Here is a 24,871-nt window from a genome sequence, read left to right on the forward strand (position 1 = left end):
CATTAGCTATTAGAGTCGTGGCCATCAAGCTCTTTTCCTCAAAACTTCCAATTCAGTAACCATTTAGCCGTTAGCGAAGAAACTCCGAGTTTCTGAAAAAAGAAAAACGTGTGCGATAAAAACGTATTTTTTAGTTTTGATATTATCCATTCAAATCAACATTTCCGGTTGATGAAACAAACGCAACCTATACCTCCTTTAACTCTCCTATATTTTCTATTCGTTAAACTCCTAAATAAATACTTGTTTCTAGAAGGAAAGTGTTACTCAGGAAGCTAAGTGCACTGGACATTGCGTGCAACAAAAATAATAACAAAAACACCACAGGGAAAGTGCATTTTCTGTGCCCGTTCTGACGGTGTGGTAAGGGTTGTAAAAGTAGCAATCCTTTGGGTGGATTTTAGAGCAAGGGGAGCAAATCACCTAACAGGTGAATGACTTCTACTTCAGTGTTAGCAGCGGCAATTTTAGTTCATAGTTCCGGTCAAGTTTTTCAAAACTTCCTTCTAAGTGGGCTGAAACTATAAAGATTGTGGGAGTATTATTGAAGTGTTAACATACATACCTGTGTATATAAATAATTTCGAATGTTTCTTAAAAATTTGTCACGAAAAAAAGAAAGCTAATGTTTGACTGAGATTTGTAATTTCGATTTAATATTCGGGGTGGTGTGGTGAGGTGCGGTGCGGTGCGGTATGGGCAATGATACATTTATGTAGGCCCCAAGTTTGATATGTGTGTTCCACTTGCATGAATTTCTGTGCTAGCTCAGATTTATGTTGATTATTGCCACACGAGTAGACATAACGTTCACCCCAGTCCCAACAATTGCATATGAATCGAAATAAAATATGCTACATATAGTCTTCTAAACGTTTGTATCTTTGTTAATACAAAGCAGCTCTAGATTTCCTTGTAATGTAATTGAGTTGATCTTCTTATCTCGTCTACTAAATTACATTACTAGACCGGGACTTACCTACTCTTTAATTATTATCTAGGACAATAAATAGTTATGTTCTCGAAACAAAAACAAAAGTGAAGCATTCTAAATGGATTCATAGTGTGTGAACTATTTTCCTTCAAAAGATAGAAGTGCGATACTTATTCCGGGTTATAACTTCCGGTTTTAGAAACAAGTGTATTTTTCGAATAAGAACTTTTGTTTAAAAGCAAGGTCCACCGACATTTTCACTGGAAAAACTATAGCTGTGTCCATAAAAAGAAGTGTTCAAACAGTTGATAAAAAGAAAATGGTTGTTTGAATATGTAGATGAGTGCTTAATAGTGATTTTTGTTAAGGATAAAGTGAATACGTACGCGCTGGCTAATAAATGCATAATGTGATTCGATATGTTTGTAAAAATACAGCCATATTATCTTTGACCGAAAAATGTGGATCGTTTCACAAAATTGGATTACTACTGTTGCAGTGGGAATTTGTTTAATACTTCAATTAGAAGGTAGGCAAAGTTGGTTTATGTTTATTAGATACAAATATACATATTTGTTTACTCGAAAAAATATTAACATTGAATGTTGAAAACTAAATTAAGTAAACAACATTTATAAACTTTAAATTTTTACATTCTAATAAGCGTTTAATTAGAGATGAGATGCTTTGTTAGAAAAAAATTGATACTAGGAAATTAAAGATATTATTTGACTTTTTTTTATATATTTATAATAAGTTATCTAAATAGAACCTCTTGAAAATAAACTAAACTAAAGTCATCATACACTTAACATACGTATGAAGAGTTTTTAAACCAAATTTGTGGATGTCAATTTTAAGGTCTTAGATATAGTGAAACTGGTCTATCGGTTTTCAAGATTTATCAAAACAAAGTTTTTGGGCCACTCTCATTGTCATTTAAAACAAATAATGGTTGCAAATCCATGTTACAATTGATAAAAAGATGCTGAAACGACTTTCTTTTAATAGCTGTGGCTTGCTTACTTCAAGATTAAAACTTTAAAACCTCAGTTTTGTTAGTGTCTTCAAATTTATATTTCAAAATATTTCAACCATTTATAACTAACTAAACGTCACCTTTCATGTGTAGCCAATTTTGGTCATGTACATTCTTGGCCAGAAATAAGCAAACTCCTTTAAAATGCGCATGACGATAATATGAAATAAAAAAATCAATAACATTCATGAAATACATCCCAGGCACTAATCAATCTGACATTTTAGCTGTAGTCAAAATGAAAACATTTCAACGAATAGTTGACGTAGATAGCGTATAATTTCGTCAACTGCATTTTATCGAAGAGAAGTGAATTACTTTATAGAATAAATTTCAAAACCAATATAATACCAAAAGTATGGAAGACACGACTACCAAAATAGTAAATTATTTCGAACCAAACAATGGTTATTTAGAAAAGACTGAAAATGTAAGAAATTTAAATTGACCATGTTATTATAATATTGTTCCACAAATTTTTATTTAAGGCTAATGAAAACGCAACAAACCATCTGGAAGTCTCTTTTAGTGGGCGACCAAATACAAATGTAGAAGAAAATGGAAATTCCGAATATTATAAACAGACAAATACATGTCGTATTCTTCAAAGAAAATTAGAGCTAAAAGTTGAAAAAGCAAAACGCAGTTACAACCAATATCAGGATACTTGTGTGAGTTTAAAAAAATCAAAACATGCAGACAATCATCTCATTCCTTCTTTTTTTTGTTGTTGTTTGTAGTCAAAAAAATCACAATCTTCAAGCCTAATTCCAATTAGTCGCCTACAAATACCTGGTTATGTCGAAAACCAGCCGTTAGTTGATTACAAATCTGAAAGGTACAGATTGAAGAAATTTAAAATATTCTATTCTATAGCTTATTTACCTTTTCTAGTGATGACCAAGAAGAAATATCTTTCTTCCCATTAAAGCTGAAGAGTACAAAGAAACAAGAGTTGTCAGATACATTTAGCATACAAGAAATAGCAATTGAGTCAGAAGACAATAATTCAGATGATAGTGACACCTCAGTAAATTTAGAGCTTCTTCCGCCCCGTTTGAAAACAAATCTTTTGGATAAAGTTTTAAATTGTTTTTATTGTGTACAGGGTAAAATTTAATAATAAATAAATCATAAACTTATTGTGAAGAAATAGAAATGTGGCATTTTCTTCGTCTGTGCGTCCGATCATCAAAAGTAGATTAAATGCAAATTCAACAGTTCGTATGTACGATTTGGCGATTTGTTAAGTTTCCAAATCTCCAAAATTTTAAACTGAAATAAGTTTATTAAAATGTTGATCTTAGCGCTTCGTCAAAAATATCGATTTGTAAAAGAAAACAAACTGCATTATGTTAATGTGTTAAGATAATGTGATACGCGAATGTTTCGAGTGCTTTTTGTAGATTATGTGCTTCTTATTTACAGCGGGCTAATGCGCCCTTTATAACACAAATTGTTATTGTTTTTACCTCCCTTCTGATAAATATATTTTTGTTTTTCTCCTAAATGATTAACAAATCAATCAATCCCTATTTTTCATTATTTGATTTTAATTTTACCATATTTATTCGGTTCTCCTTTGCTAAAAAAATCAACTTCGAATCAGTTCTCTTGCACGTTTAATTAATCAGAACAAAGAATATCAGCAAAATCGAATGAAATGAAATATAAATCTTAAATTGAAAATCGAGCGAAATTGTTTTGCAGGGTTCTACCATTCGATCGGAAATTGGTCGCATTCACAAAGCTAGTGGCTACGTTGTCAAGGGATTCTGATTGGCTAAATCTTACTACAAAAGTAATTGAAATTTCCCCTCCGACGTAGTGTACAAAATTCAGCTACAAAGTTAGTGGAGAATGATTTTGACGTTTCACGATGAGTTGCTCGGTAAACCACACGAATTCAAATTGAAATAAATCGTTCAATATTTAAATACAAATATAAATCATTCAAATTGTGCCTTAAATTTGATTTTATTGAATTTAAAAACACAAAAGATAAGTTAAAGTTATCAAATCAAAAATGTTTCTTATTTTATATATTTGCATTTGTCAATAATATGACAGTTCCAGATTGACTAGCTTTGTAGTGTAGGTTTGCATTCACAAAGCTAGTTGAATTTTGACTACGTGGCCACTAGCTTTGTGAATGCGACCAATGTCGATAAAAGTAGATTTCAGAACTTCAATTTATATTTTGAATCGATTTTAATTTCATTTGGAGTGAAAGTGGAGTGTAGAACCTAGATGCATATTATTAAAAAAAATATACAATATTCTCATATTATTGAGAAACAATAGCTTACGAAATAATGTGCATGACGTTTTTATTTAAATATGTTAAAAGTACCCAACTCAAAAGTATTTTCATTAAAAACGATCCCAACATCGTTACATGGTTTATGTTAGCCGCTTAGTAAATCTATGATTTAATTAATTTTATTCTTTTAAAAAGAAGACAGTACTCGCCGTTTTTATTTATTTATAATGAATATTAAATTTAATGGATATGACCCCCATTATATTTTGAATTATTTATTTTTTGTATGTGAAAATGTTTATTTAACTTCCTTAAGCTTTGTTGCTAAAAGCACTACTTTTAAGTGAGGACCAAGAACATAATATTAATCAATAATTCAGACCCATTCCAAAAACGCACCACAAATTAACCAAAAGACGATCGTGGCGGTCATATAATCCATTAAACCTATAAAGTTAAGTTGTAAGTTGTAACTAGTTCATCTAAAGGTTTGTTAGTAATTTAACGATATTCACAAAAAAGCCGTTTGTGGTCAAAAAGAACTGAATCTTTATTTTCACGCTATTTAGAATTTGAAAAAACTTTAGAAATGCTTTAAATTATTTTCATAAAATTTGTTCCTAAGAAAAAGAGCAAATATTCAGGTTCTGAAGAAGAAACCATTCGTACAAAATTTCGAACTCAAGCTTTTAATTAAACATGACATTACGATGATAGAAAAACCATTGCGTCAATTAAAGTTTAGATTTCAACCGATTAGCGTAAGGCGTTTTATTTTCATTTTTTGTGTACGAAAAATTAAAGCAGTCTCCATAAAATTTTGTTGATTAAAAATCGAAAATTCGATATTTTTCAAAATTGCTTTGATAGATTGTTTTACAAACTTTCTCTAAGTTTCTTGGTCTTAATTTCGCTTTTTCTCCTAGAAAAAAATATTTTGGTGTTGCTCCAGAATGGTATCCCTCATAAAACCGTTATTTTGGTTTTAAGTTTTCTCAAGAATTAATGGACCGATTTCAATCATTTTTCTTTCTTTTAAAGCTTTTTTCAATGATCAAATTGATGATTTTTGATGATCAAAAATGTAAATATTTTTTTGATTTTTAAAAAATATTGTTTTTTTTTAAACGCGATACTTCAGAAAGGGGTGAATATTTTTGTAAAATATTATTAAATAGACTTTTCGGAAAAAATAAGCAAAATCTAGCATATTATTTATTTCTAAATTGATTTTCTGTTGAATACAAAAAATTTTAAGGTCCTAAAAAATTAAAGGAATCTATTTTTTTTGAAGTGAATTTGCTTTGGATTCTCTAGAACTCAAATTTTTACACGAAATTTAAAAATATAAATGTCCTAAAACAGCAAAAGTGACACTTTTGTTAAACCAATGGCTAATTAAAAAACACAATGAACGTTTCATATTTATCAATATAAAAGCTTTTTAGAGAAATTATGTACTTAAATGCACCTATTTCCTTAAGTTTAAGATCAGCCCCAATCTACGAGTAAGCAGACTAATTAACGATAGTAATATCTATCTCCCGAAAATTGAGTTCGAAAAAACTACATACGTCAAAAAAAAACCAGACAATTCTTTCTCATTTTTTGGGTTTTTGAATTTGTGTAATGTTTTTCGCATTAAAAGAAATGACAACAAAAAAGAATATATTATTTTTGGAAAAAAGCTATGTACGTATCAAAATAATTTCATATTTCAGCATAAAAGCAACAACAACACTCTAAACTATTGTGTTTTAGCTCTAAACTATTGCATATTTAGGAAATCGTTGGATCGTTTTCATATGTAGGGAGCAGCCTTACCACGTCACAAGTGGAAGTAGATTTTAGGAAAAAACCGAAGTAGATTTCAAAAATGAACTTATTCATTAAACATTTTTAAATTACATTAATTCCATGGAAAAATTAAAAAAAAAAACTAGAATTGTTTAAGAATTCATATCATATGATTAATAGAATATTAATTCAATAATATCTTGGTTGATGGCATCGCAAATGCAAAGATTGGGCTCGTGTTGGTCAAATGAAATGACTTTAAATTGTTTTAATTGCAAATAACGCGTTAGATGAAATAGTTTTTGTATTCATTATACGGTTTCAGAACATCCAAAAAAAGCTGTTTAAAACACTATTTCCTGTATTTTATGATTTAAAATGTATGTACCTGCATAAAAAGTTTGTTTTCAAAAATCTTTTTTGAGACATTATAAGAGCTTTTGCAGAAAAAAGTAGTTTAGTTCTTGAGAATAAAAACAAAATAACGGTTTTATGGAGCAATACAATTTTTTTTATATTGAAAGAAGCCAAACTAAGAACAAAAATTTGAGCAAAAATTAAAAAAAACTATCGTTTTGTTTTTGAGAAAATTCGAACTATCGATTTTTGACCGTATGAATTTGTATTAGGACTTCTGTTATTTTTAGTTTAGTAAAAAGGAAAGACATACAGACAAGCCGCCGAAATCGGGGGGCCCACTTTTTTCGACTTCCCTACCAACGTAATGTCATGTTTGATTAAAATCTCGAGTTTTAATTTGTTTAAGAATGCAAAACTAACTAATAAAAGGGTAAAACTAGAACACATAGATAAAACGGAACCTCGCTACAAATACATACACTCAAGCGATGTTTAATTCTCCAGAAAATTTTGAGATTACGTACAAGAGTGATAAGGAGAAAAAAAAGTAGATTCAGTCTATTTTTATTAAAATTGAAATAGGTAGAAACACAGACCTTAAAAATTAAGTAGATTTCAATATTCTGATGATCGTGCGAAGTAGGAAGTAGATTTAAGATTTATTTGAAAAAGAAGAAGATCTACTTCAATTGAAGTAAAGTGGTAACAATGGTAAGGAGTCGTCCAAATTGATTAGTTAGGCTATACCTTGCTGGATTACAGTGTTCTAAAATACTTTAATAATTAAAGTTGTCACTTTGAAATGTGCGAAATTAAGGTTAATTTTGATAACACATCGTGTTATTTAAATTTTGTTAGCCCCTTAACAGAACATTAAAGAATCTAAGCTGTTAGTAAAAACTCGTCTATATAATAAGTGTGTGACCCCCACCTTTTAAACGTCTGGATCCGCCCTTGCCTAAAATATATCAAATTCAAAACAAAAGTTTGAAATCATAATACCATTAAGGCACAGAGTAAACATAAAACAAAAAAAAACAAACACGAGTCGAGAAGTAAAATTTTTATATTTTCTGGGCTTTTATTTACATTACCTAAATCTTTCTTGTTATTTAAACTGCATGTTTGAACTTCTTTTTATGTGACTGTTTTGCTAGTTTTGGCTTGAAAGAAGATCAAATGAATAGAGGTTGCTTAATTGTTGTGTCGTAATAAAATATTATTATACGAGTAGTTCGCTTTTTATTGTGCTTGATAGTCTTTGTGTCGTTAATCTAGTTGATGACAGAAAAGATTATTGCAGGTTAAGGTCAAATAAACCAAAAAGATATTCACGTTTTGAAAATTGTTTGAGGGCTTCTTAGAAATTTAGTGACGAGATGCCATTCGGTTAGGTATATGGGGGAGTTGGCATTAACTATATTTCCTGTGCTGTGGAAACAGTTTAGGTCTTTCACACAATACGGTTGCTAAACACAATATATGTACGTTTATAAATCTTTAATAGTGTAGCAATGACTACGATTATTTCTTACTGATTCCCACTTAATCGAACTAAATTGATTTACGATTAAATCCGTAGGTCTAGGTTTTTTCGACAAATTTACCCTTCTTTGTATAACTACTAATATAATTTTCTTTTAAATGTTTGTGCAAGAATTTAACAGCTTTACCACACGCGTTAACACGTACACGAAGTTACACTAACACGATGACAAATACGAAAACAATTCTAATCGTGATCCATGGGCAACAAAAAAAATCAATTTTTGAAGGAAATCTGAATTTACGCTTGGAAATCCCATAAGGATATGTCAAATATGCTTTATACACGTTGTCCTTTATTCAAAGCTTATTTCCTTCCTTTTGACCTACTATAAACTTGTATAGACTTCTGAGAATCTCACAATGTAGCACGTTATTAAGTTTTTTTGCTATTTTGAAATATGCTTAATTACTTACTAATACTTCCAAGGTTGCCGAAAACTCTCTGTATCTCAATAATCTTTCAAAATGTCCTCTCTTAAAGCTGAAGTTTTTGAATAACTACTCGAAATGTGGTATGCTATTCACCTAATAGCATAGGGTTACCTAACCAAAAGTTGTACTAACCTAGGGTTGGGTGCAAACAACATTCTTTGAAATTTTAACAACAAGAAACTTACAAATTCGAATAATAACAGTGATAAATAAAAACTGAAAATTATTTAAAATATTTTAAATATTGTAAATATTCTTTTGAGAAATGTTAGAAAAATAAGAATACAAAAATCTAAGAAAAGGGATTTTAGTAAAGAGCAAGTATTTTTCGAACAAGTAGAAATTAAATTTATGATTTTAAAACTAATAAGATGAAAGTTAATAAAAAGATTGAAACTAAATAGTTAACAATATTTTGTTTTCATTTTTTGCGTGTATTATACTATAATTTCATTATTTTACTTCCTAACAACCAATATGATTCCTACGAGCAATGGCGAATCTAGGGGTGTAGGAGATAATTTTCAAATTTTTTGTAATTAAATTTTAAATATTTTCAGTTCAAAACTCATCGTATTGCGTTAATAGATCCCCGCTTATATTTTAAATTATTCATTTTTTATATAAACATGTGTATTTTACTGCTTTAAACTTTTTTGCTAAAAGTACAACTATGAATTAAAGATTGGACCAAGAACATAGTATGAATCGGAAATTCAGTCGTATTCAAACCACGCAGCACAAATTCTTCAAGTTTTGACCAATGGACGATCCAGGGGGAGTCATATGAGCCATAAGGCCTATATACACTGAAATTGTATGAGTCAAAATTCCATCTAAAGATTTGTTAGTAATTTAACGATATTCACCCAAAAAGGTTTGCTGTCAAAAGCAACTAAAATCTTTGTTTTCACACAATTTAGAATTTGGAAAAACTTTAATAGTACTTTAAATTATTTTCATAACGTTTTTTCCGAAAGAAAGAGCAAATATAGGTTCTAAAGAACAAACCTTGAATAAGAGATCACCAATTTAATATTTAGTTGCCTTTAAATTCGTGAAACTCGTCTTCAATTACATTTTATTGAAAGTGACGCTTTCTTTGTGTTTTTGATCTTAAATAGGACATATTAAGAAAACTGTTGAAATCTTAAAATGCTTTCATGTGTAGAGAGTCGTCCAAATTAGTTAGTACCATGCCTGGATTGACAGCAGTGTTCTCACTAAATCTTGTAACTTAATTTTGACTTAAGCCCTTGAAATAGTGAATAAAAAGTTAAGATGTCAGCCTCATTTACTGCACATTAAAAAACATTAGTAAGAGGTGCTCAAAAACTCATCTTTATGTTCTCCCTAATTCAAAGTCTGGATTTGCCTTTGCATATACATATGCTAACTACTTTATAAAATTCTGAAGTGCAATTTGATGACAGCACTAACAAAAAAAAAAACGATCACGATAACTTAAAGCAAAGACTTGCGAACTTCACAAAAGTATATATTTGCTTTATCTCAAAGGTAATAGGTAGGTTCAGACGACATTATAAGGGACTTGAAAGTAAGTCAAGTTTCTAGCATCTGTTTGACCAACTGCCAAAAAATTCCCTTATAATTAAGGTAACTTTATTGGAAAGTTGACTGGAAAGTTAATGAAGAAAAATCATCGGCTGTGTTCAATCTCGTGTTGGATAGGATATCTTGGATAGGTGGTTTTTTAGATAACTTTTTGAACGAGTTCGATGTATTGAGATAACTGTCAAAAAATAAAAACAACGTTCAGCTGCTCACAAAAAGCAGAGAAACATTTAAGCTTCCATGTCAAAATTGTTATAAGGTAAAACATTTAATGGATAATTCAACTGATTCGTCGGACGATGATGAATTGATAGGTGCGTAACAATTTAATAAATAAGAGATAACCGTAATCTATGTTTCTAAAATTCGTAGGCAAATAGCTTCTTCATCGTCTATTATGTACAAAACATCCTCAAATACAACTTCAACTAACATTTTCTATCTTTTTGTTTACCAACAAAACAAATAGCTGAAATCAATTTTTAAGTTTCTTGAAATTCAACCATGTGTTGAATCAGCTGTTCTGTCAGATACCTACATACCCCAGAAATTATTGGATACCTTTGGATTCCTTTTTTTGACATCTCAGCTGTTTTTGATCAGCTGTTAATTTACACGTAAAACACTCACAAAAAGGTGTCCGGATACCCTATCTGTCTGAGATTGAACGCAGCCATCCTAACTATCAAGTCAATTTCATTTATGCCCAAATGACAGATAATCAAGCTTAACTAGAAATAACTATCAAGTAAATTCCATGTATTTCAAATGACAGATAATCAAGCTGAACTTAGTTAGGGTTCCTTGTCAAATTGGAAAAGGAATATAAGTAATATTTTTTTTTAATTTCAAAATAAAATTCGAGATGGAATTGTAGCTTGCCTGAGGAGTGTTTCTTAGTCCGATTTTTCAAATTGAAAATTTTGACATTTCTCGACGTTTCAAGGTCCCTAGAGTCGAAATAAAAGATTTTTAGAAAGATGTCTGTGCGTGCGTGTGTACGTACGTTTGTACGTCCGTACGCTCGCGACGTTTTTTTCGTCCTCCATAGCTCAAGAACCAGAGAAGATATCGACTTCAAATAAATTTTGTTATACAGATAATAAGGCAGAAAGATGCAGAAAGGGCTCTCAACAAAATTGCGTGGGTGTTTTTTTTACCATAGCAGTTTGAAAAAAAAGGTGAAAATTTTGGTTAACCCTAAATATCTTACGAACCAAAAACGCTAGAGACTTGAATTATAAATATTATTGTAAAGTGATACCAAACAGGTATATTTTTGAAAAAAAATCAATATAGCGGTCTTTTTATAAATAAATAAAACTGAAAAAAAAATTTGTCACCTCCAAATTTTACGACTGAAATATGATTTGATCTCTAAAACAATTTTGTGCAACGGAGAATAATGTTTTTGACATCTGATAAAATTTTGAGAAAAATCTAATTGACAGTTTTTTTTACAAAAAATAAAAACCTAAAAAAATGTATAAAAGTTGATAAAAATTGATTTTCGACTCTAATATCTTTTCAAAACTTTGAGATAATAGGTTATAACTAATTTTTTCTTATAAGAAATATTGTTTTTAACATTAGAACAAATTTTGAGAAAAATCGAATTTACAGTTTTTTACAAAAAATAAAAACCTGAAAAAAAATGTATAAAAGTTGGTAAAAATTGATTTTCGACGCAAATACCTCTTCAAAAATTTAAAATATTAGCTTCAAACTAATTTTATCTTATAAGAAATATTGTTTTCAACATTTGGTAAAATTTTTAAAAAATTCGAATTGACAGTTTTTTTACAAAAAATAAAACTCTAAAAAAAAAACAATACCTACTAAAACTTGGAAAAATTTACTTTCGGCTCAAATAGCTTTTCAAAAATTAAAAATATTGGCTTCAAACTTATTTTATTTTAGAGAAAATATTGTTTTCAATATTCAGTAATTTTTATATAAAAATCCAACAGTCCGTTTTTTTCATAAAAAATAAAATCTACAAAAAATAGTGCGCAAATTTGGTAAAAATACATATAGACAAACTTTTAAGCAAGACAAATCGACAGACGGGATGGGAAGTTATCAGCGTGGGTCGCATCCCAGCCTCTTTTTTTTGATAGTTTTTGCATGATGAAGTGAATGTAGAGGTTAGCGAAGTAAGGTTCCGAGTTTTAAGTTTAAGGCACTTGAAATACTTTTTGCCTTGGTCAAAATGTACGTCCAAAGAACCCTCTTCACTGCAAATGAAGTCAGTTAAGTTGTATGAACCTTCCCAATGTGATCGCTTTGGAATTCTATCGATGAGCTGTCGGATTATACTCTCCAAACTTTTGTATATATTTTTTTGCAGAATACCTGTACCTAAGTATCTGATAGGGTAGAGGTATACAGAGATACCATCCACGGAGACACTTTAACCTGCGTGTGAAAAAACCGTTGGCTACAAAATAAGTTCAGTTTTAAATTTTAGTCCAAGAATTTTCTTCGTTCTTATTCGATGTTATATCTTGTTAGTCTCCTTTTTTTCTCGGAATATTGTTGTGATCAAATAAATTACCTGATCCACTTTTATTAAAATGTATTTCCAGAGCGTCATTTCTGCTGTTTTAATAATAAGTTTGGTAGGTATATAAAAGTCCTTCAACCATAAATTCACTCTACAATGCCTATGGCAGTGTGTTGCTGAACAAATACAAACACCCAACCGACCGCAGACAAATTGCAGAAAAACAGTCACTTTCTTCGTCTTCGAAATGGTTGAACCTCATTAACGCCCAACAATAACAAACACAGCAGTATTATATTTTTAATGAAAGTGAAATTTGTTTTTTGGCATAATTTTTACTTTCATTTGATTGTACAGTTGGATGATTCACTAAGGTATTGTTACTGGTATACCGTATGTATGTATATATGTGCCTCATAAGTTCTTTCTTCTCATGATGGTTTGACTTGATGATGTTAAATCTTAAATTTATCGACATTACAAAAAGCTGTATAGCCCTTAGAAATCCGGTAGCAAAATATACATATGTACACATGCATATAGTATATCACGATTGCATAAATTATGGATGTGTTCCTCTGTGACCATTGCTTCATCATATAGCTTCACCTTCTGATCCGCTCCAGTGACGTGTTGTGCGTTTTGATTTGTTCAAGTCCCCTTCCTTTTTATATCCTAATGATGTGGAAATTTTGACATTTTTGTGTCTATTACTTTATAATGTAAGTGTACATACGTATCTACTTATGGGCACAACCAACTACAGGCCATATGCTACCATGGCTGCGAGTATCGGTGTAATTATCTTCATTCAATGTGCCTCAGAACGGCAAGGAAGTGATTCTTGGTTATCGTATCGTTCTTATTGAATGCATCTTGAAAAACTTTTTCACATTTTCCATAAAACTTAAATGCAGGAACAAAGTGGCTTCGACTTATTACATGTAAATTATTGTCATCATAGAGTTACGGCTAATGCAGTTATGTCACATATGAGTGATTTGGAACAATACCTGGCTTATAGTCACTGCTTACCTAACTATTCCGTACAAAATTATAGGTTTGACACGGTTTATTGTTTCAATTTGTTGAAGAATATTCCATGAGGTACATAATGTCAATTATAAACTAAAAAGAAAGAATAAGATGAAGAAAATGAGCTTTAGATCAAATTGAGGTATATTTAAGTTACATCTATTTTCAATCCAAATAAATTCTAAAAAGAATTAGGTTTGTTCACAGCTAAATAAGTTAACAGTTAATAAATGTTGCAGGCAGATGATTATGTAATCTTATACTTTGTGCGTTCGTCCTCATGCTGCAATCGTGTCCAACACATTAAAAAAAAGGCTCGGTAACGACACACACTGACACAGTTTGTCTTGCTTTAAAGGTTTGTAGGTTATCGAGTTTTGTTAAAAAAGTTGTCAGTTGAACTATTTTAAAAAAAATTAGAATAGTTAAAACGCTGAAACGGAACGAACTAGACCCATTTTTGAAGTGAAAGGTGATTGGCGACGAAAAATTGATCACATACGACAATACCAAGCGAATATGGTAGTAGTCGAAGGCCAATGAATCATCCTAAACAGTGCCCGAGCCGGGATTGACAGGCAGGAAGGTTTTGCTGTATGATTGGTGGGATTGGAAGGGAATCATCCACTATGAGCTGCTCCCTTATTTCCAGACGCTTATTTCTACCATCTACTGCGAACAACTGGACCACTTGAAGCTGGTGATCGACCACAGGCGTCCAGATTCGGGTAACAGGAAGGGTGTGGTGTTCCACTAGGACAACGCCGGTTCACATACTTCGTTTATCACTCGTCAGAAGCTACGGGAGCTCAGATGTCCCTGTCCATGGCGAACGCCCTTGGTGGTGTAAAGGTGAACTTAAAAGAAGCTTGTGAGAAGTGGCTGTTCCAGTTCTTCACAAATAAGGAGGTGGCTTCTACGAGGTTATGAAGTTGACGTCTAGATGGAAACATATTATCGAACAAAACGGCGCAAATTTGCACTAAATCCGATCACTGTAAAACTTTTTTTAAAGCATTAAAAAAGAGCAAAAAAGCGGAAGGGCGTTGTTTTCCAACTTTTATAAAAAAAACCGTTATTTGATTTTTTTTCAAAATAACACTTATTATGTATCATGTCACAATATATAATAAAAAAAATTAATTCAAGTCGCTAGTGTTATTGGTTCGTGAGATATTTTGGGTTTTCCAAAATTTTATGTTTTTAAATTGCTAAGGTAAAAAAACCATACCCACTCAATTTCTTTGAGAGTCCTTTCTGCATCTTTCTGCATCATTATGTGTATACAAAAATTTATTTAATTTTTGATATCTTTACTGTTTCTTGAGATATGGACGACGACATCTCTCTAAAAATCCTTTTTTTAGATTCTAGTGATATTGAAACAAAATGTATTTGAAGCTGATATATCTACTGGTTCTGGAGATATGAACGACGATACCTCTCTAAAAGTCTTTTATTAAGATTCTAGGGACCTTGAAAAGTCGAGAAATGTCAAAATTTTCCTGAAAAATCCTGTTAGCTTTTGTTGTTGACTCCTGCTCTAAGACTTTCTGCGAATGTTGTTTGGAAAGAAGAGCATCCAATATTCAATTAGTGGACAACGGGCAAGTTCAGGCAACATATGGGACTTGAAAGTAAAACAACTTCTAGTATCTGATCTATTATCAAGCTGCCAAAAAATCAACTTTCCATTAAGGCAACTTTATTGGAAAGTTGACTAGAAAGTTAGATGTTTTTTTTTTCTTTTCAATTGAAAGCTTTATTACTCTATGATTTATTTATTTATTTTCTGCACATTTCGATCCAATTTTTTTTTGTGTAAGAGGGTTCCTTGTCAAATTGGAAAAGAAATAAATATTTCTTTATAGTACAAATGTGATTGACTTGTAGTTCGCCTGTGAAGTGCTTTGCAGACAATAAAGTTGTTCATAGTTTTTGTACCAAACTGACAGTTGGTAAAGTACAGTTTCAACTTTGAAATGTATGACACTTGAAAAACCAACTAGTCAAAATGTACGTTCAAGTCCCTTATGTTATCTGAATCTGCCCACTACTACTTTTTTTCTGTTACTTTTGCCAGATAAAATTGAGCGCATACATGGTTGATAGAAAATTGGTTAAAATGTTTTGCGAAAAATCTGCCAATATTGGCAGGCCTTCCAATCGTGTATTTGCTTTAGATCTGAGCTCTTCAAACGTCATCGCCTGGGTTGGCATTAACCGACGACTTTACGTTAGGTACGTGAAATAGCTCTCCAAGAAATAACAATTCAAACAAATATGAAATTACCCTCAAAAGTTTTATGGAAATGGGGATTTATTTCATGTTTTTTTGGTTTTATTAATTTGGGGATTTGCATAGAAGGGCGAGAGCTGCTGACGAGCTCTATGAGCAGAAGAGACGAAAGAAACACTGACTTCTCAGAAAGAAAACAAGACCATGAGAAGCGTGGGGTCGAAGATGTTGAGAGGTTTAAAATCAGGAATGAAGTTCGAAAGTTCTATGAGCAGGTGAAACGAAATTCACAAGTACATAAACGGAAGGCTGCAAAGTGGAAGGTAAAAATATCATAGTGGAACCGCATTCAATGCTGAGGATATGGAAGGACCACCGCTGCAGACTGTATAATGGCAACAACGAACCGAATTCAGCTCTTAGACAGGATGATCCATTCAACATAGACAAAGAAAGCCAACAAACCCGTCTTCTCGACTTAGACGAAGTAAAAATTGCCATAACTAAGCTGAAGTCTAACAAAGCCGCTAAAGCAGATGGCTTGACTGTTGAGCTCTTTAAAGCAGCTGGAGATAATTTAGTTAGAAGCATTCACCAACTTATCTGTATGATATGGTCGAAAGAAAGCATGCCCGATAAATAGAACCTTAGTTCTGTTTGCCCGATTCTTAAAAAGGAGTCCCACTAAACTGCACCAACTATTTATAGAGGCATCAGTCTGCTTGACATCGCTTACAAAATCTTCTCTGCCGTAATATATGAACGTCTAAAGCCCGTCGTCAATAACCGGATAGGTCCTTATCTGTGTGGTTTTAGACCAGGAAAGTCCACCGTCGATCAAATATTCACATTACGGTAGACCCTGGAAAAAACTCAAGAACATGAAATTCACACCTACCATTTCTTCATCGATTTCCAGGCTGCATATCACAGCATCTACAGGGACCAGCTGTATAGAGCCATGCCTAGTTTTGACATCCCTGCCAAACTCGTCCGTTTTTTCATCCCCGTCCTTCTATACGGTGCAGAAGCATGGGCTATGACAAAAGCGGATGAAAGCACTTTCGGTCGATTTGAGAAAAACGAGAGTAGAACGCGTAATCTACGGTCCCGTATGCATTGAAGGTGAGTGAAGAAGAAGATGGAAGGACGAGCTGTACGGGCTGTACAGAAGAGTAAAAGTCTAACGACTAAGATGGCTGGGTCACGTAGAGCGCATGGAAACCAATGATTCTGCTCGGAAAATCTTGGACCCCACACCTACAAGACAGCGCAGTAGAGGAAGACCGCGGATCAGGTGCAACGTACAAATGGAAAGTGACCTCTCCCAACTTGGAGCACGAAAAAGGCGACATCTATCTAGGGACCCAGCTAGATGGAGAAATTTGTTAGGTGAGGCCCTAGTTCACACATGACTGCAGCGCCACCTTAAGTAAGTACATAATTTGGGGAGTTATTTCATGATGATATTAGTAGCATACAAGAAAATAGTCTACAGGTTCCAAAGAATGAGGCGGCCAATCGATTGGGCTATTTCTTGAGATAACACGCTCATGGATATTCACCCGACTTTATGGTGTACGCAAATTGTAAAAAAAATAGATTTTATCAAGCGTTAGACTATTGATAAATCTGTTTTTTTTTTTTTTTGACAAGATACACCCATGTAACATGTATATGGTACATTGAATAATGCAAAAAGCATTTGTCTTGAAACTTGTTGTGTTAAACTTTTTGCGAACAAATGCCTATATTAAATACATATGTGCATCTCAAATTTAAAAATAAAAGAATAAATGCATTTGTCTATTTTTCCATCGATAGAATTAGGTACCTAGTTGCAAAAAGAAATCATGCAGCTTAGTAGAGCATATCCGAAAAAAAAGTATTTAATGACCAACAACCATGCTGCCACATTTAACTGGCTATCTTTCGTGTATCTATATACACAAACTTTTATTTAATAGATTTGATGACCGCGATTAAGTGTGTTAAATTAGCAAAAAGTATACTATCTACCATGATATTGGCTTACCAGTGTAAAGATAGTCCGAAATTTTAAAAATTAAATAGAAGCATGAAATTTCAATTTTTTTTTTATTTACCCTAGCAGCAGTTGAAAGCGCTATACTGGACTCAAGATGTTATTTGGAAGGTGGTGGATCGGCAGAGAGTTTTTTAGCCAGCGAAGATCTCGAAGTTGGGGCTTTGATTGGAAAGCTTCGCATAAATGGAAATCCAGACGAGGATTTGGGTGACATAAATTTGACACTTAGAGAACGCGATGCACCTGTTGAAATAGTACCAGGATCAAAAAATGTAGTACTTGCTGTCGAGCTGGATAAAGAAGGAGTAAAAGGGCCATCATCAATATATGTCAACGTTATTTGTGTGAGAAGGCACTCAACAGACCCGGTACGTTTCCATAACAGTTTTTTTTGTTGAAAACTTAATTGAATTATTTTATTATGATTTTGAAAAATTGAATTATTTGATCTGCTAAAATAAAGATAAAAAGTAGGCTAAGGTTGTTAGTAATTACTAATTAGAAACCAAAATGGTGTGTTTTTAAGTTAAAATTGTTTTAAGACTCAAAGTTTAAGAAAACCAATTTTTCGTATTTTTTCCAACAAATACTGAACAAATTTATCAAGACCAGATAATTTTATTGTTGAAGGAAAATTGCAAACAACAAAGTAAACATATTTAAAGAAACTAAAAACTAACTAATCCCGATCATTGCATTTTGACTTGGTTTAGCTTAAAGCTTAAATCTCCATGTATATTTTAAAGAACTTTCGAAACATTTCAATTGTTTGTTCTTCCTATAATTTTGAATACTTAATTTGTTAACTCATTATTTTATTAAAAAATAGTATGTCAAATTAGTATTACAAAATTCACAATAGAAAATATTTCACTTCAAAATGCGGTTTTTTAATATTTTAAAAATACGCTGAAAAAGAAGACGCTTTTCAACACCATCATAGCTATTTATGTGTTTTATATTGAAGTATCTACAGAATTCTTTCAATTTTTAATTTAAAAGCACATAACAACTCTTTTGATTAATCCCAAAATTTGAAGTTACTTTACAAAAAATAACATTTACTAAAAAATTGGAACTAAACTTCTGTTACGCGAATTTGTTTTCCAATGATAAAAAGCTTGGTCATTTGTATAATGTTAAGTGTCTTCATGTTCAAAAATTCTATTCAATAAAAGTGTTTTTAATACATAGATGTTACTGATAGATCTAACCGGCCCTAAAAATTCATTAATTGTTAGTTAGTTAGTTGTATGCAATGTTGTTATTAAAAAGGATAGATTTATAAACAATCAGTACTACAAAGAAAAAAAAACTTCCTCATTTTATAATAATATTAATATGTATGTATGTATATTGGGTTGGGCTCAAAATACTGTTTGGCTCATAAGACTTAATTTCTTACTTACATAAGGTGGTATTACAGTCCTATGTGAACTAGGGCCCCACACAACGAACTTCTCCATCTAGCTCGGTCCCTAGCTAGATGTCTCCTTTGTTTTGCCCTCATTAACGGTTAAACCGTTAAGCCCCCTCTGCCACAATACTCACAAAAGCCTTGTCTAAAGCCTTTTTTGACATCGAAAGGTTAAGTTGTTTCCAACCTTTATGGAGCAGCGCGAATTCTCCATGGTCATGCCAAAACTAGCATGGCTCTATACAGCTCGTCTCTGTAGATGCTGTCATATGCAGCCTTAAAATCGATGAAGAGATGGTGGATCGTGGATGTGAATTTCATGTCCGTGAGTTTTCTGCAAGGTCTGCCGTAATCTGAATATTTGATTGACGGTGGACTTTCCTGGTCTAAAACCACACTGATAAGGTTGTTGACGATGGGTTTTAGACGTTCACATTACGGCAGAGAAGATTTTGTTAGCGATGCTAAGAAGACTGATGCCTCTATAGTTGGTGCAGTTTAGAGGGTCTGCTTTTTTCAGAATCGAGAAAACAATACTGAGGTTCCATTCATTATGCATGCTTTCTTCCGACCATCTTACAGAAAAGTTGCTTTAACGTCGACATTCAAGCCTTTAGCTTGTTTGCTCCAGCAGCTTTGTTATAATTTCGTTTCACCTGCTCATAAAACTTTCGAACTTCATTCCTGATTTTTAACCTGTCAACATGTTCGACCCCAGGCTTCTCATGCTCTTTTTTTGCCTTCTGAGAAGTCGGTGTTCATCTCCCCTCTTTTGCTCATAGCTCTTGTGAGCAGCTCTTGTCTTTCTATGCAGCGCCGGTCACTTTACGTGCCTGTTGATTGGTTGCATTTTCCTGCCTACATTCCTCATCAAACCAGGGGTTCCTTGTTAATGGCTGCTTGAAACCCAGCATGCCATATGAGGCTTCTCTGATTGCATCTTGGCAACGTTACAACCAAAAACACTCTAGTAAAGATATAAATCCTTCGTACGTATCACCCTCCAAAACCCATTTGTTTACATTGTTGTATTTGTAATGTGGACGAATTCAACGAGAAAAATTGACGTGTTTTCACGCATACATAGACACACTTACTGAGGTTTTTGGGGAAATTTAATAAATTAGAGGAGAAATTACACGCATACTATGAAAAAGTTTATGAGGCTGATTTCCGGTTTAGCTTGTAGGCAAACCAAGATGTCTACCGGGGATTTATATCTTTATATAGAGTGTTTTTGGTTACAACTGGTTCTCGATACATTGTGTTATCAGCAGAGAACTTTGAAATTTCGACGTTGTATTTTCTCCCAGCATCTCCCTGTTTTCGCCTTGGGTCTGGAAACTTAAATTGTTACCAACGAGGTAGTGGTCCGAGTTGATGTAAACTTCTTGAAAAGTTCGGACATCTCTGATGCTGGACACGTATATAGCGTCGATCGCAATATGGTCAATCTGATTGATGGTAGTTTGATGTGAAGAACTCCAAGTTAATTTGTGGATGTTAAGTTATAAAAAAACGCTTATGGCTACCATGCCGTTTCGCCCTGCAGCAAAAGCGGTGAGCCTGAATCCGTTATCGGAAGTGTTGTCGCGCAGGCTGTTTTTCCCAAATATTCCACTAAAGATGCCTACCCTCGTAGCTTGGCATTGAAATCGCCCAGGACAGTTTTAATATCGTACCTAGGACACTACTCATATGCTTTGTCCAGGAGCTTGAAAAATATATCCTTGGTGCTGTCATCCTTCTCTTCGAGGCGTGTGCGCATATTATTCTAATGTTGCCGAATTTGGACTTGATGGGGATGGTCATGAGGCGCTCGTTGATGCACCTATAGCTCAAGACTTGTTTCCTAAGTCTGGCTCCAATGACAAAGCCGCATCCAAATAAGCGTTGTTATTTTACTGGGTAGCATTCAATCTCTTTTTGCCTGGCCCATCCCATCGTTTTTCCTGGATGGCGATGATGTCTGCCGGCATAACCACTCCTTACAGGCCTCTGCTTCAATTATATGTTCACTAAGTAGTTCAACCTAACTGGAACTGTAGACGCCGCCGTTGATTCCATCTTGCAAATTCTTCCACTGCCGTCTGCCTCTCTCATTTTCTATTTCCAACAACTTTTCACTGGGGTTGGAACCTAATCTCCAGTTGAGGTACTAGACACCCGATTTTTCCCACGGGGAGGTAAAAGTAGGAGTTGATAGAAAAAGCTGGGTTTTGATAAAAATCTATAGACGCTTCAGTCCTCTTGAATACACATTTCTACTATTTGAACATCATAATACTTTATTTAAAATACTGTATGTACAAAATACTGTCATTTGGACTGTCATGCAAGGGGTCTTGGGTTCAATCCCTGCCTGTGCCACCTTAATTTAAAAAAAAAAATAATTTTCGCGGGTACTGCCTCTTGCGAGGAATTGACAAATCCTTCAAGAGTAGTTCTTGTCATGAAAAAGTGCTTTCTCAAAACTAGCCGTTCGGATTCGGCATAAAATTGTAGGTCCCTTCCATTCCTGACAACAGTACTCGCAGCACACAGGAATGGTTGAGAGTTGTAAGTCACTAGGCCCTGGTTCACTGTTGCGCCACCCCATTTTGATGTACAAAATACTGTTACTCAAAATTCTGTATTTATAAATTCTATACATCAAACTGCTGAAATTATCATAAATACAGAATTTTGAAAACAAAATACTTTTGAAAGAATATATCATAATATTTTTTTAATTAGGATAATGTTCCAATGTTCTGTATTTTAAATGTACAGTATTTTGAAATACAGAATATTAACCATACAATATTATGAATCTATAGTATCATACCTACAGAATTTTGACTACACAGTATTTTAAAATACAGCATGTTTATTACTTCAAATAATAAAACTGTATAAAAGAATGGGGTTACATACAGGTACACGAACACAATTATTTAAGAGAATTGTACGTAATTCTTCCATCAATATATAAATCGCTCCATACAAAACAATCCCATAATCTCTATTACACAAAACAAGCTCAAAACTAGCAGACTTATGTATTTCCTCAAACCTATGTATAAAGAAAATTGAAAAACCTGTTACTCCAATTTTATTTCTTCTTGTGAATTGACAGTTGACTCACTTTCGACCCTTTACCGGAAAAAAATATGCATTCATAGTTCTTCCCCATTTTAAAAGCTGTGGAAGTTGATACATAAAAGTAAAACACAAAGTTTTTTCTATTGATGTGCAACAAATTAAAGGCCATTGACTCAGTTGGTTTGGTTAAACAGATTTTTGTTTCATTTTCAACCTTTGTTTTTGTCCCTTACTCCATTTTCATGCAACTTACATATGTATGTAGATACTCAATAAAGTGAAACCCTGTATGATATTTTTTTCTTCTTTTCAGAGTTTCGTTATACCGGTTAATGTTCGAGTTATAGACGTCAATGATAATGCACCCCAATGGATTGGTACACCGTACACGTTAACGCTGTCCGAGGTAACAGTTCCGGGTACACGAATTCTACAGGGTGCTCGGGCAGCAGACATTGATCAGCAAGGTCCGTTTTCAACAGTTGAATATCAGGTGCTTCCAGGGCCATTTTCGGATTATGTACAATTTTTAAATCCACTCGAAGGGACCCTGGTGCTAAGGAAGCCTTTGGACTACGAAGTTATGCATAATTTGACTCTCAAGTTAAGAGCACAGGATCAGGGAACTCCTCCTAAATTTACTGATACCATGCTGCGACTTGTCATTACTGATGCTGATGATCAAAATCCAAAGTTTCTGCAAGAATCATACCAAGGCGAACTCCCGACTGATGGTCGTCCAGGAGAGCTGAAAATTCGTCCCGAGGCAATCAAGGCTGTTGACCAAGATGAGGGCATTTGTGCTCCAATACAATATTCTATTGTTCAGTCTCAGGACACTAAGTACTTTCGAATCCATCCCAATACTGGTGCTATCACACTGCTAGCTAATATTGGCTACTCCGATCTTGTTAACGGTGCCACTTTAGTTGTAAAAGCAACCCAAATAGATAATCCGGATAAATATGCTTTGACAACTGTGACTTTGTCACGACCAGGCACACACAGTGACATGACAACGTTGGCATTTGTTCAGAAACGATTTTTCATGCGAATTCGAGAGGATATGCTTGTAGGCAATAGAATTCTAGCTTTGCCGACAAATAAGCCCGGCAAGCATTTAAGATATTACATTCCAGATGCAATGCAATCGCAACACTTCAATGTAGGAACACTGGGAGAGGTAATTCTACAGAAACCGTTGGACTACGAACAAGCTACACACCATGACTTTACAGTGGTTGCAACAGATGGCGTAGCTAATGCAACTGCAGAAGTAAGCTTGGAAGTGATTGACGTTAATGATTGGGAACCTAGATTTAGAGAGACCCATTATGAGTTTGTTGTTCCCAAAAGTGTAAGTGTATTGTTGTATTCAAAAATATTTTAAACTATTTCTTTATTTTTTACAGAGCCTTAGATCACGAGCGGAAAGTTTTGACGGAATAATGATTGGGAAAATCGAAGCCGCGGATGGAGATAGAAATGACAAAATTGAACTTTCTCTACGAGGTCAACACGCAGGGCTTTTTGAAATTGATTCATCCGGTAATCTCTTCATTCGTCCAGAGATGGTTTTGAATGAATCGACAATTCATATTGTTGCCATTGCCACAGACTCTGGCGTTCCGCCGCGAAGTACATCAGTGCCAATAACGGTGACAATGAAAGGTGTAGCTTTAGCTCAAACGTCGTGGGCTTCTAGTATTCTTGGAATGTTTGGAGTTCTCGTTGGCATCTTTGTTTTAATAATACTGGTCCTCACATGCTACATTATCCGTTCAAAAACAAAGACCAAATCCCCAAAATCTCGAAACAGAGTCCACAGTCAAGGAGCTGTATCGTCAGCAAATCTAATGACTCGACCAAAAGTACCTTCTCACAATGGTCTTCCTAGGGTAAAAACTACTGCCGGTGGCAATGTTACTCTTACAAACCCCACCACTAACGGACATGGCGGATCGGGAAGCAGCCTCAGCGCAGGAGCTTCAACAATTCTAGCTGCTAGTCTTGAACGAGAAGCTCAACGTGAACGGGAACGGCAGCGCGAACGTGATAATTATGCGGCAACAGTGAGAAGTTAGATTTTAAATATTGAAATTTTTAAAACTCTCCTGTAATTATTTTCGTCCAAAAATTTTCATTAAGGTATTGTATCTAGGGCGTCCGCTAACGGCCAACTCTACGATGGCGAAATGGAGCGACATTCGATCGCAATCCACGAGACTGTAGAACATAATTTATCCGAGAATAGCAGCAAGAAGGCAGCGTGGGAGCCGCACAAGTCGAATTTATTATCAGCTACAGAAGACATGGGTTCATCGGAGAATAATTTAACAGTTTATTTTTAAAAAATCAATAGAAGTGCATGTACCATTTTTATAACCTGTAAAATACTCTCCTTCGTATAGGATCTCATTTATTTTTTGTAAAAAGTATTGCATGTGGCTAGATTTATGAAGCTAGCGTGATCGTTTTTTGTTACGTTTAATTTATTCTTGGAAAATTGATAGAGCTTAAGGACATAACAAAATTGCTTCCGAAATAAAAACAATTTTTTTACACTAAAAATAATAAAAATCTTCATTAAATTTA

General features: G+C 33.5%; 2 protein-coding genes and 1 long non-coding RNA gene across 5 annotated transcripts; 2 read left to right on the plus strand and 1 right to left on the minus strand.

Moving 5' to 3' along the window:
- Window positions 1–24,863, plus strand: LOC129942055 (protocadherin alpha-8). 2 transcript variants are annotated; one of them, XM_056050852.1, is made up of 5 exons: window positions 1–1,463; window positions 17,839–18,143; window positions 22,590–23,633; window positions 23,689–24,348; window positions 24,425–24,643. In XM_056050852.1, the coding sequence occupies exons 1-5, from the start codon at window positions 1,394–1,396 to the stop codon at window positions 24,506–24,508; spliced, it is 2,163 nt and encodes a 720-aa protein (XP_055906827.1). In that variant the 5' UTR covers window positions 1–1,393; the 3' UTR covers window positions 24,509–24,643. The 2 variants fall into 2 exon arrangements, with proteins under 2 accessions (XP_055906827.1, XP_055906826.1); XM_056050851.1 differs by having other exon boundaries at window positions 2–1,463; window positions 23,689–24,355; window positions 24,425–24,863.
- Window positions 2,188–3,132, plus strand: LOC129942056 (uncharacterized). Its single transcript, XM_056050853.1, has 4 exons — window positions 2,188–2,403; window positions 2,462–2,644; window positions 2,714–2,811; window positions 2,868–3,132. Exons 1-4 carry the CDS (start codon window positions 2,332–2,334, stop codon window positions 3,091–3,093), a joined length of 579 nt encoding a protein of 192 aa, XP_055906828.1. The 5' UTR covers window positions 2,188–2,331; the 3' UTR covers window positions 3,094–3,132.
- LOC129942057 (uncharacterized) lies at window positions 12,790–13,815 on the minus strand. 2 transcript variants are annotated; one of them, XR_008780967.1, is made up of 4 exons: window positions 13,647–13,815; window positions 13,490–13,582; window positions 13,187–13,426; window positions 12,790–13,129 (listed from the first exon to the last, which is right to left on the minus strand). It is a non-coding gene; the product is annotated as an uncharacterized LOC129942057 (long non-coding RNA). The 2 variants fall into 2 exon arrangements; XR_008780966.1 differs by having other exon boundaries at window positions 13,187–13,582.
- Window positions 24,864–24,871: the final 8 nt, after the last annotated feature.

This window comes from Eupeodes corollae, chromosome 1 (genome assembly GCF_945859685.1).
Source record: "Eupeodes corollae chromosome 1, idEupCoro1.1, whole genome shotgun sequence".
NCBI classification, from domain to species: domain Eukaryota; kingdom Metazoa; phylum Arthropoda; class Insecta; order Diptera; family Syrphidae; genus Eupeodes; species Eupeodes corollae.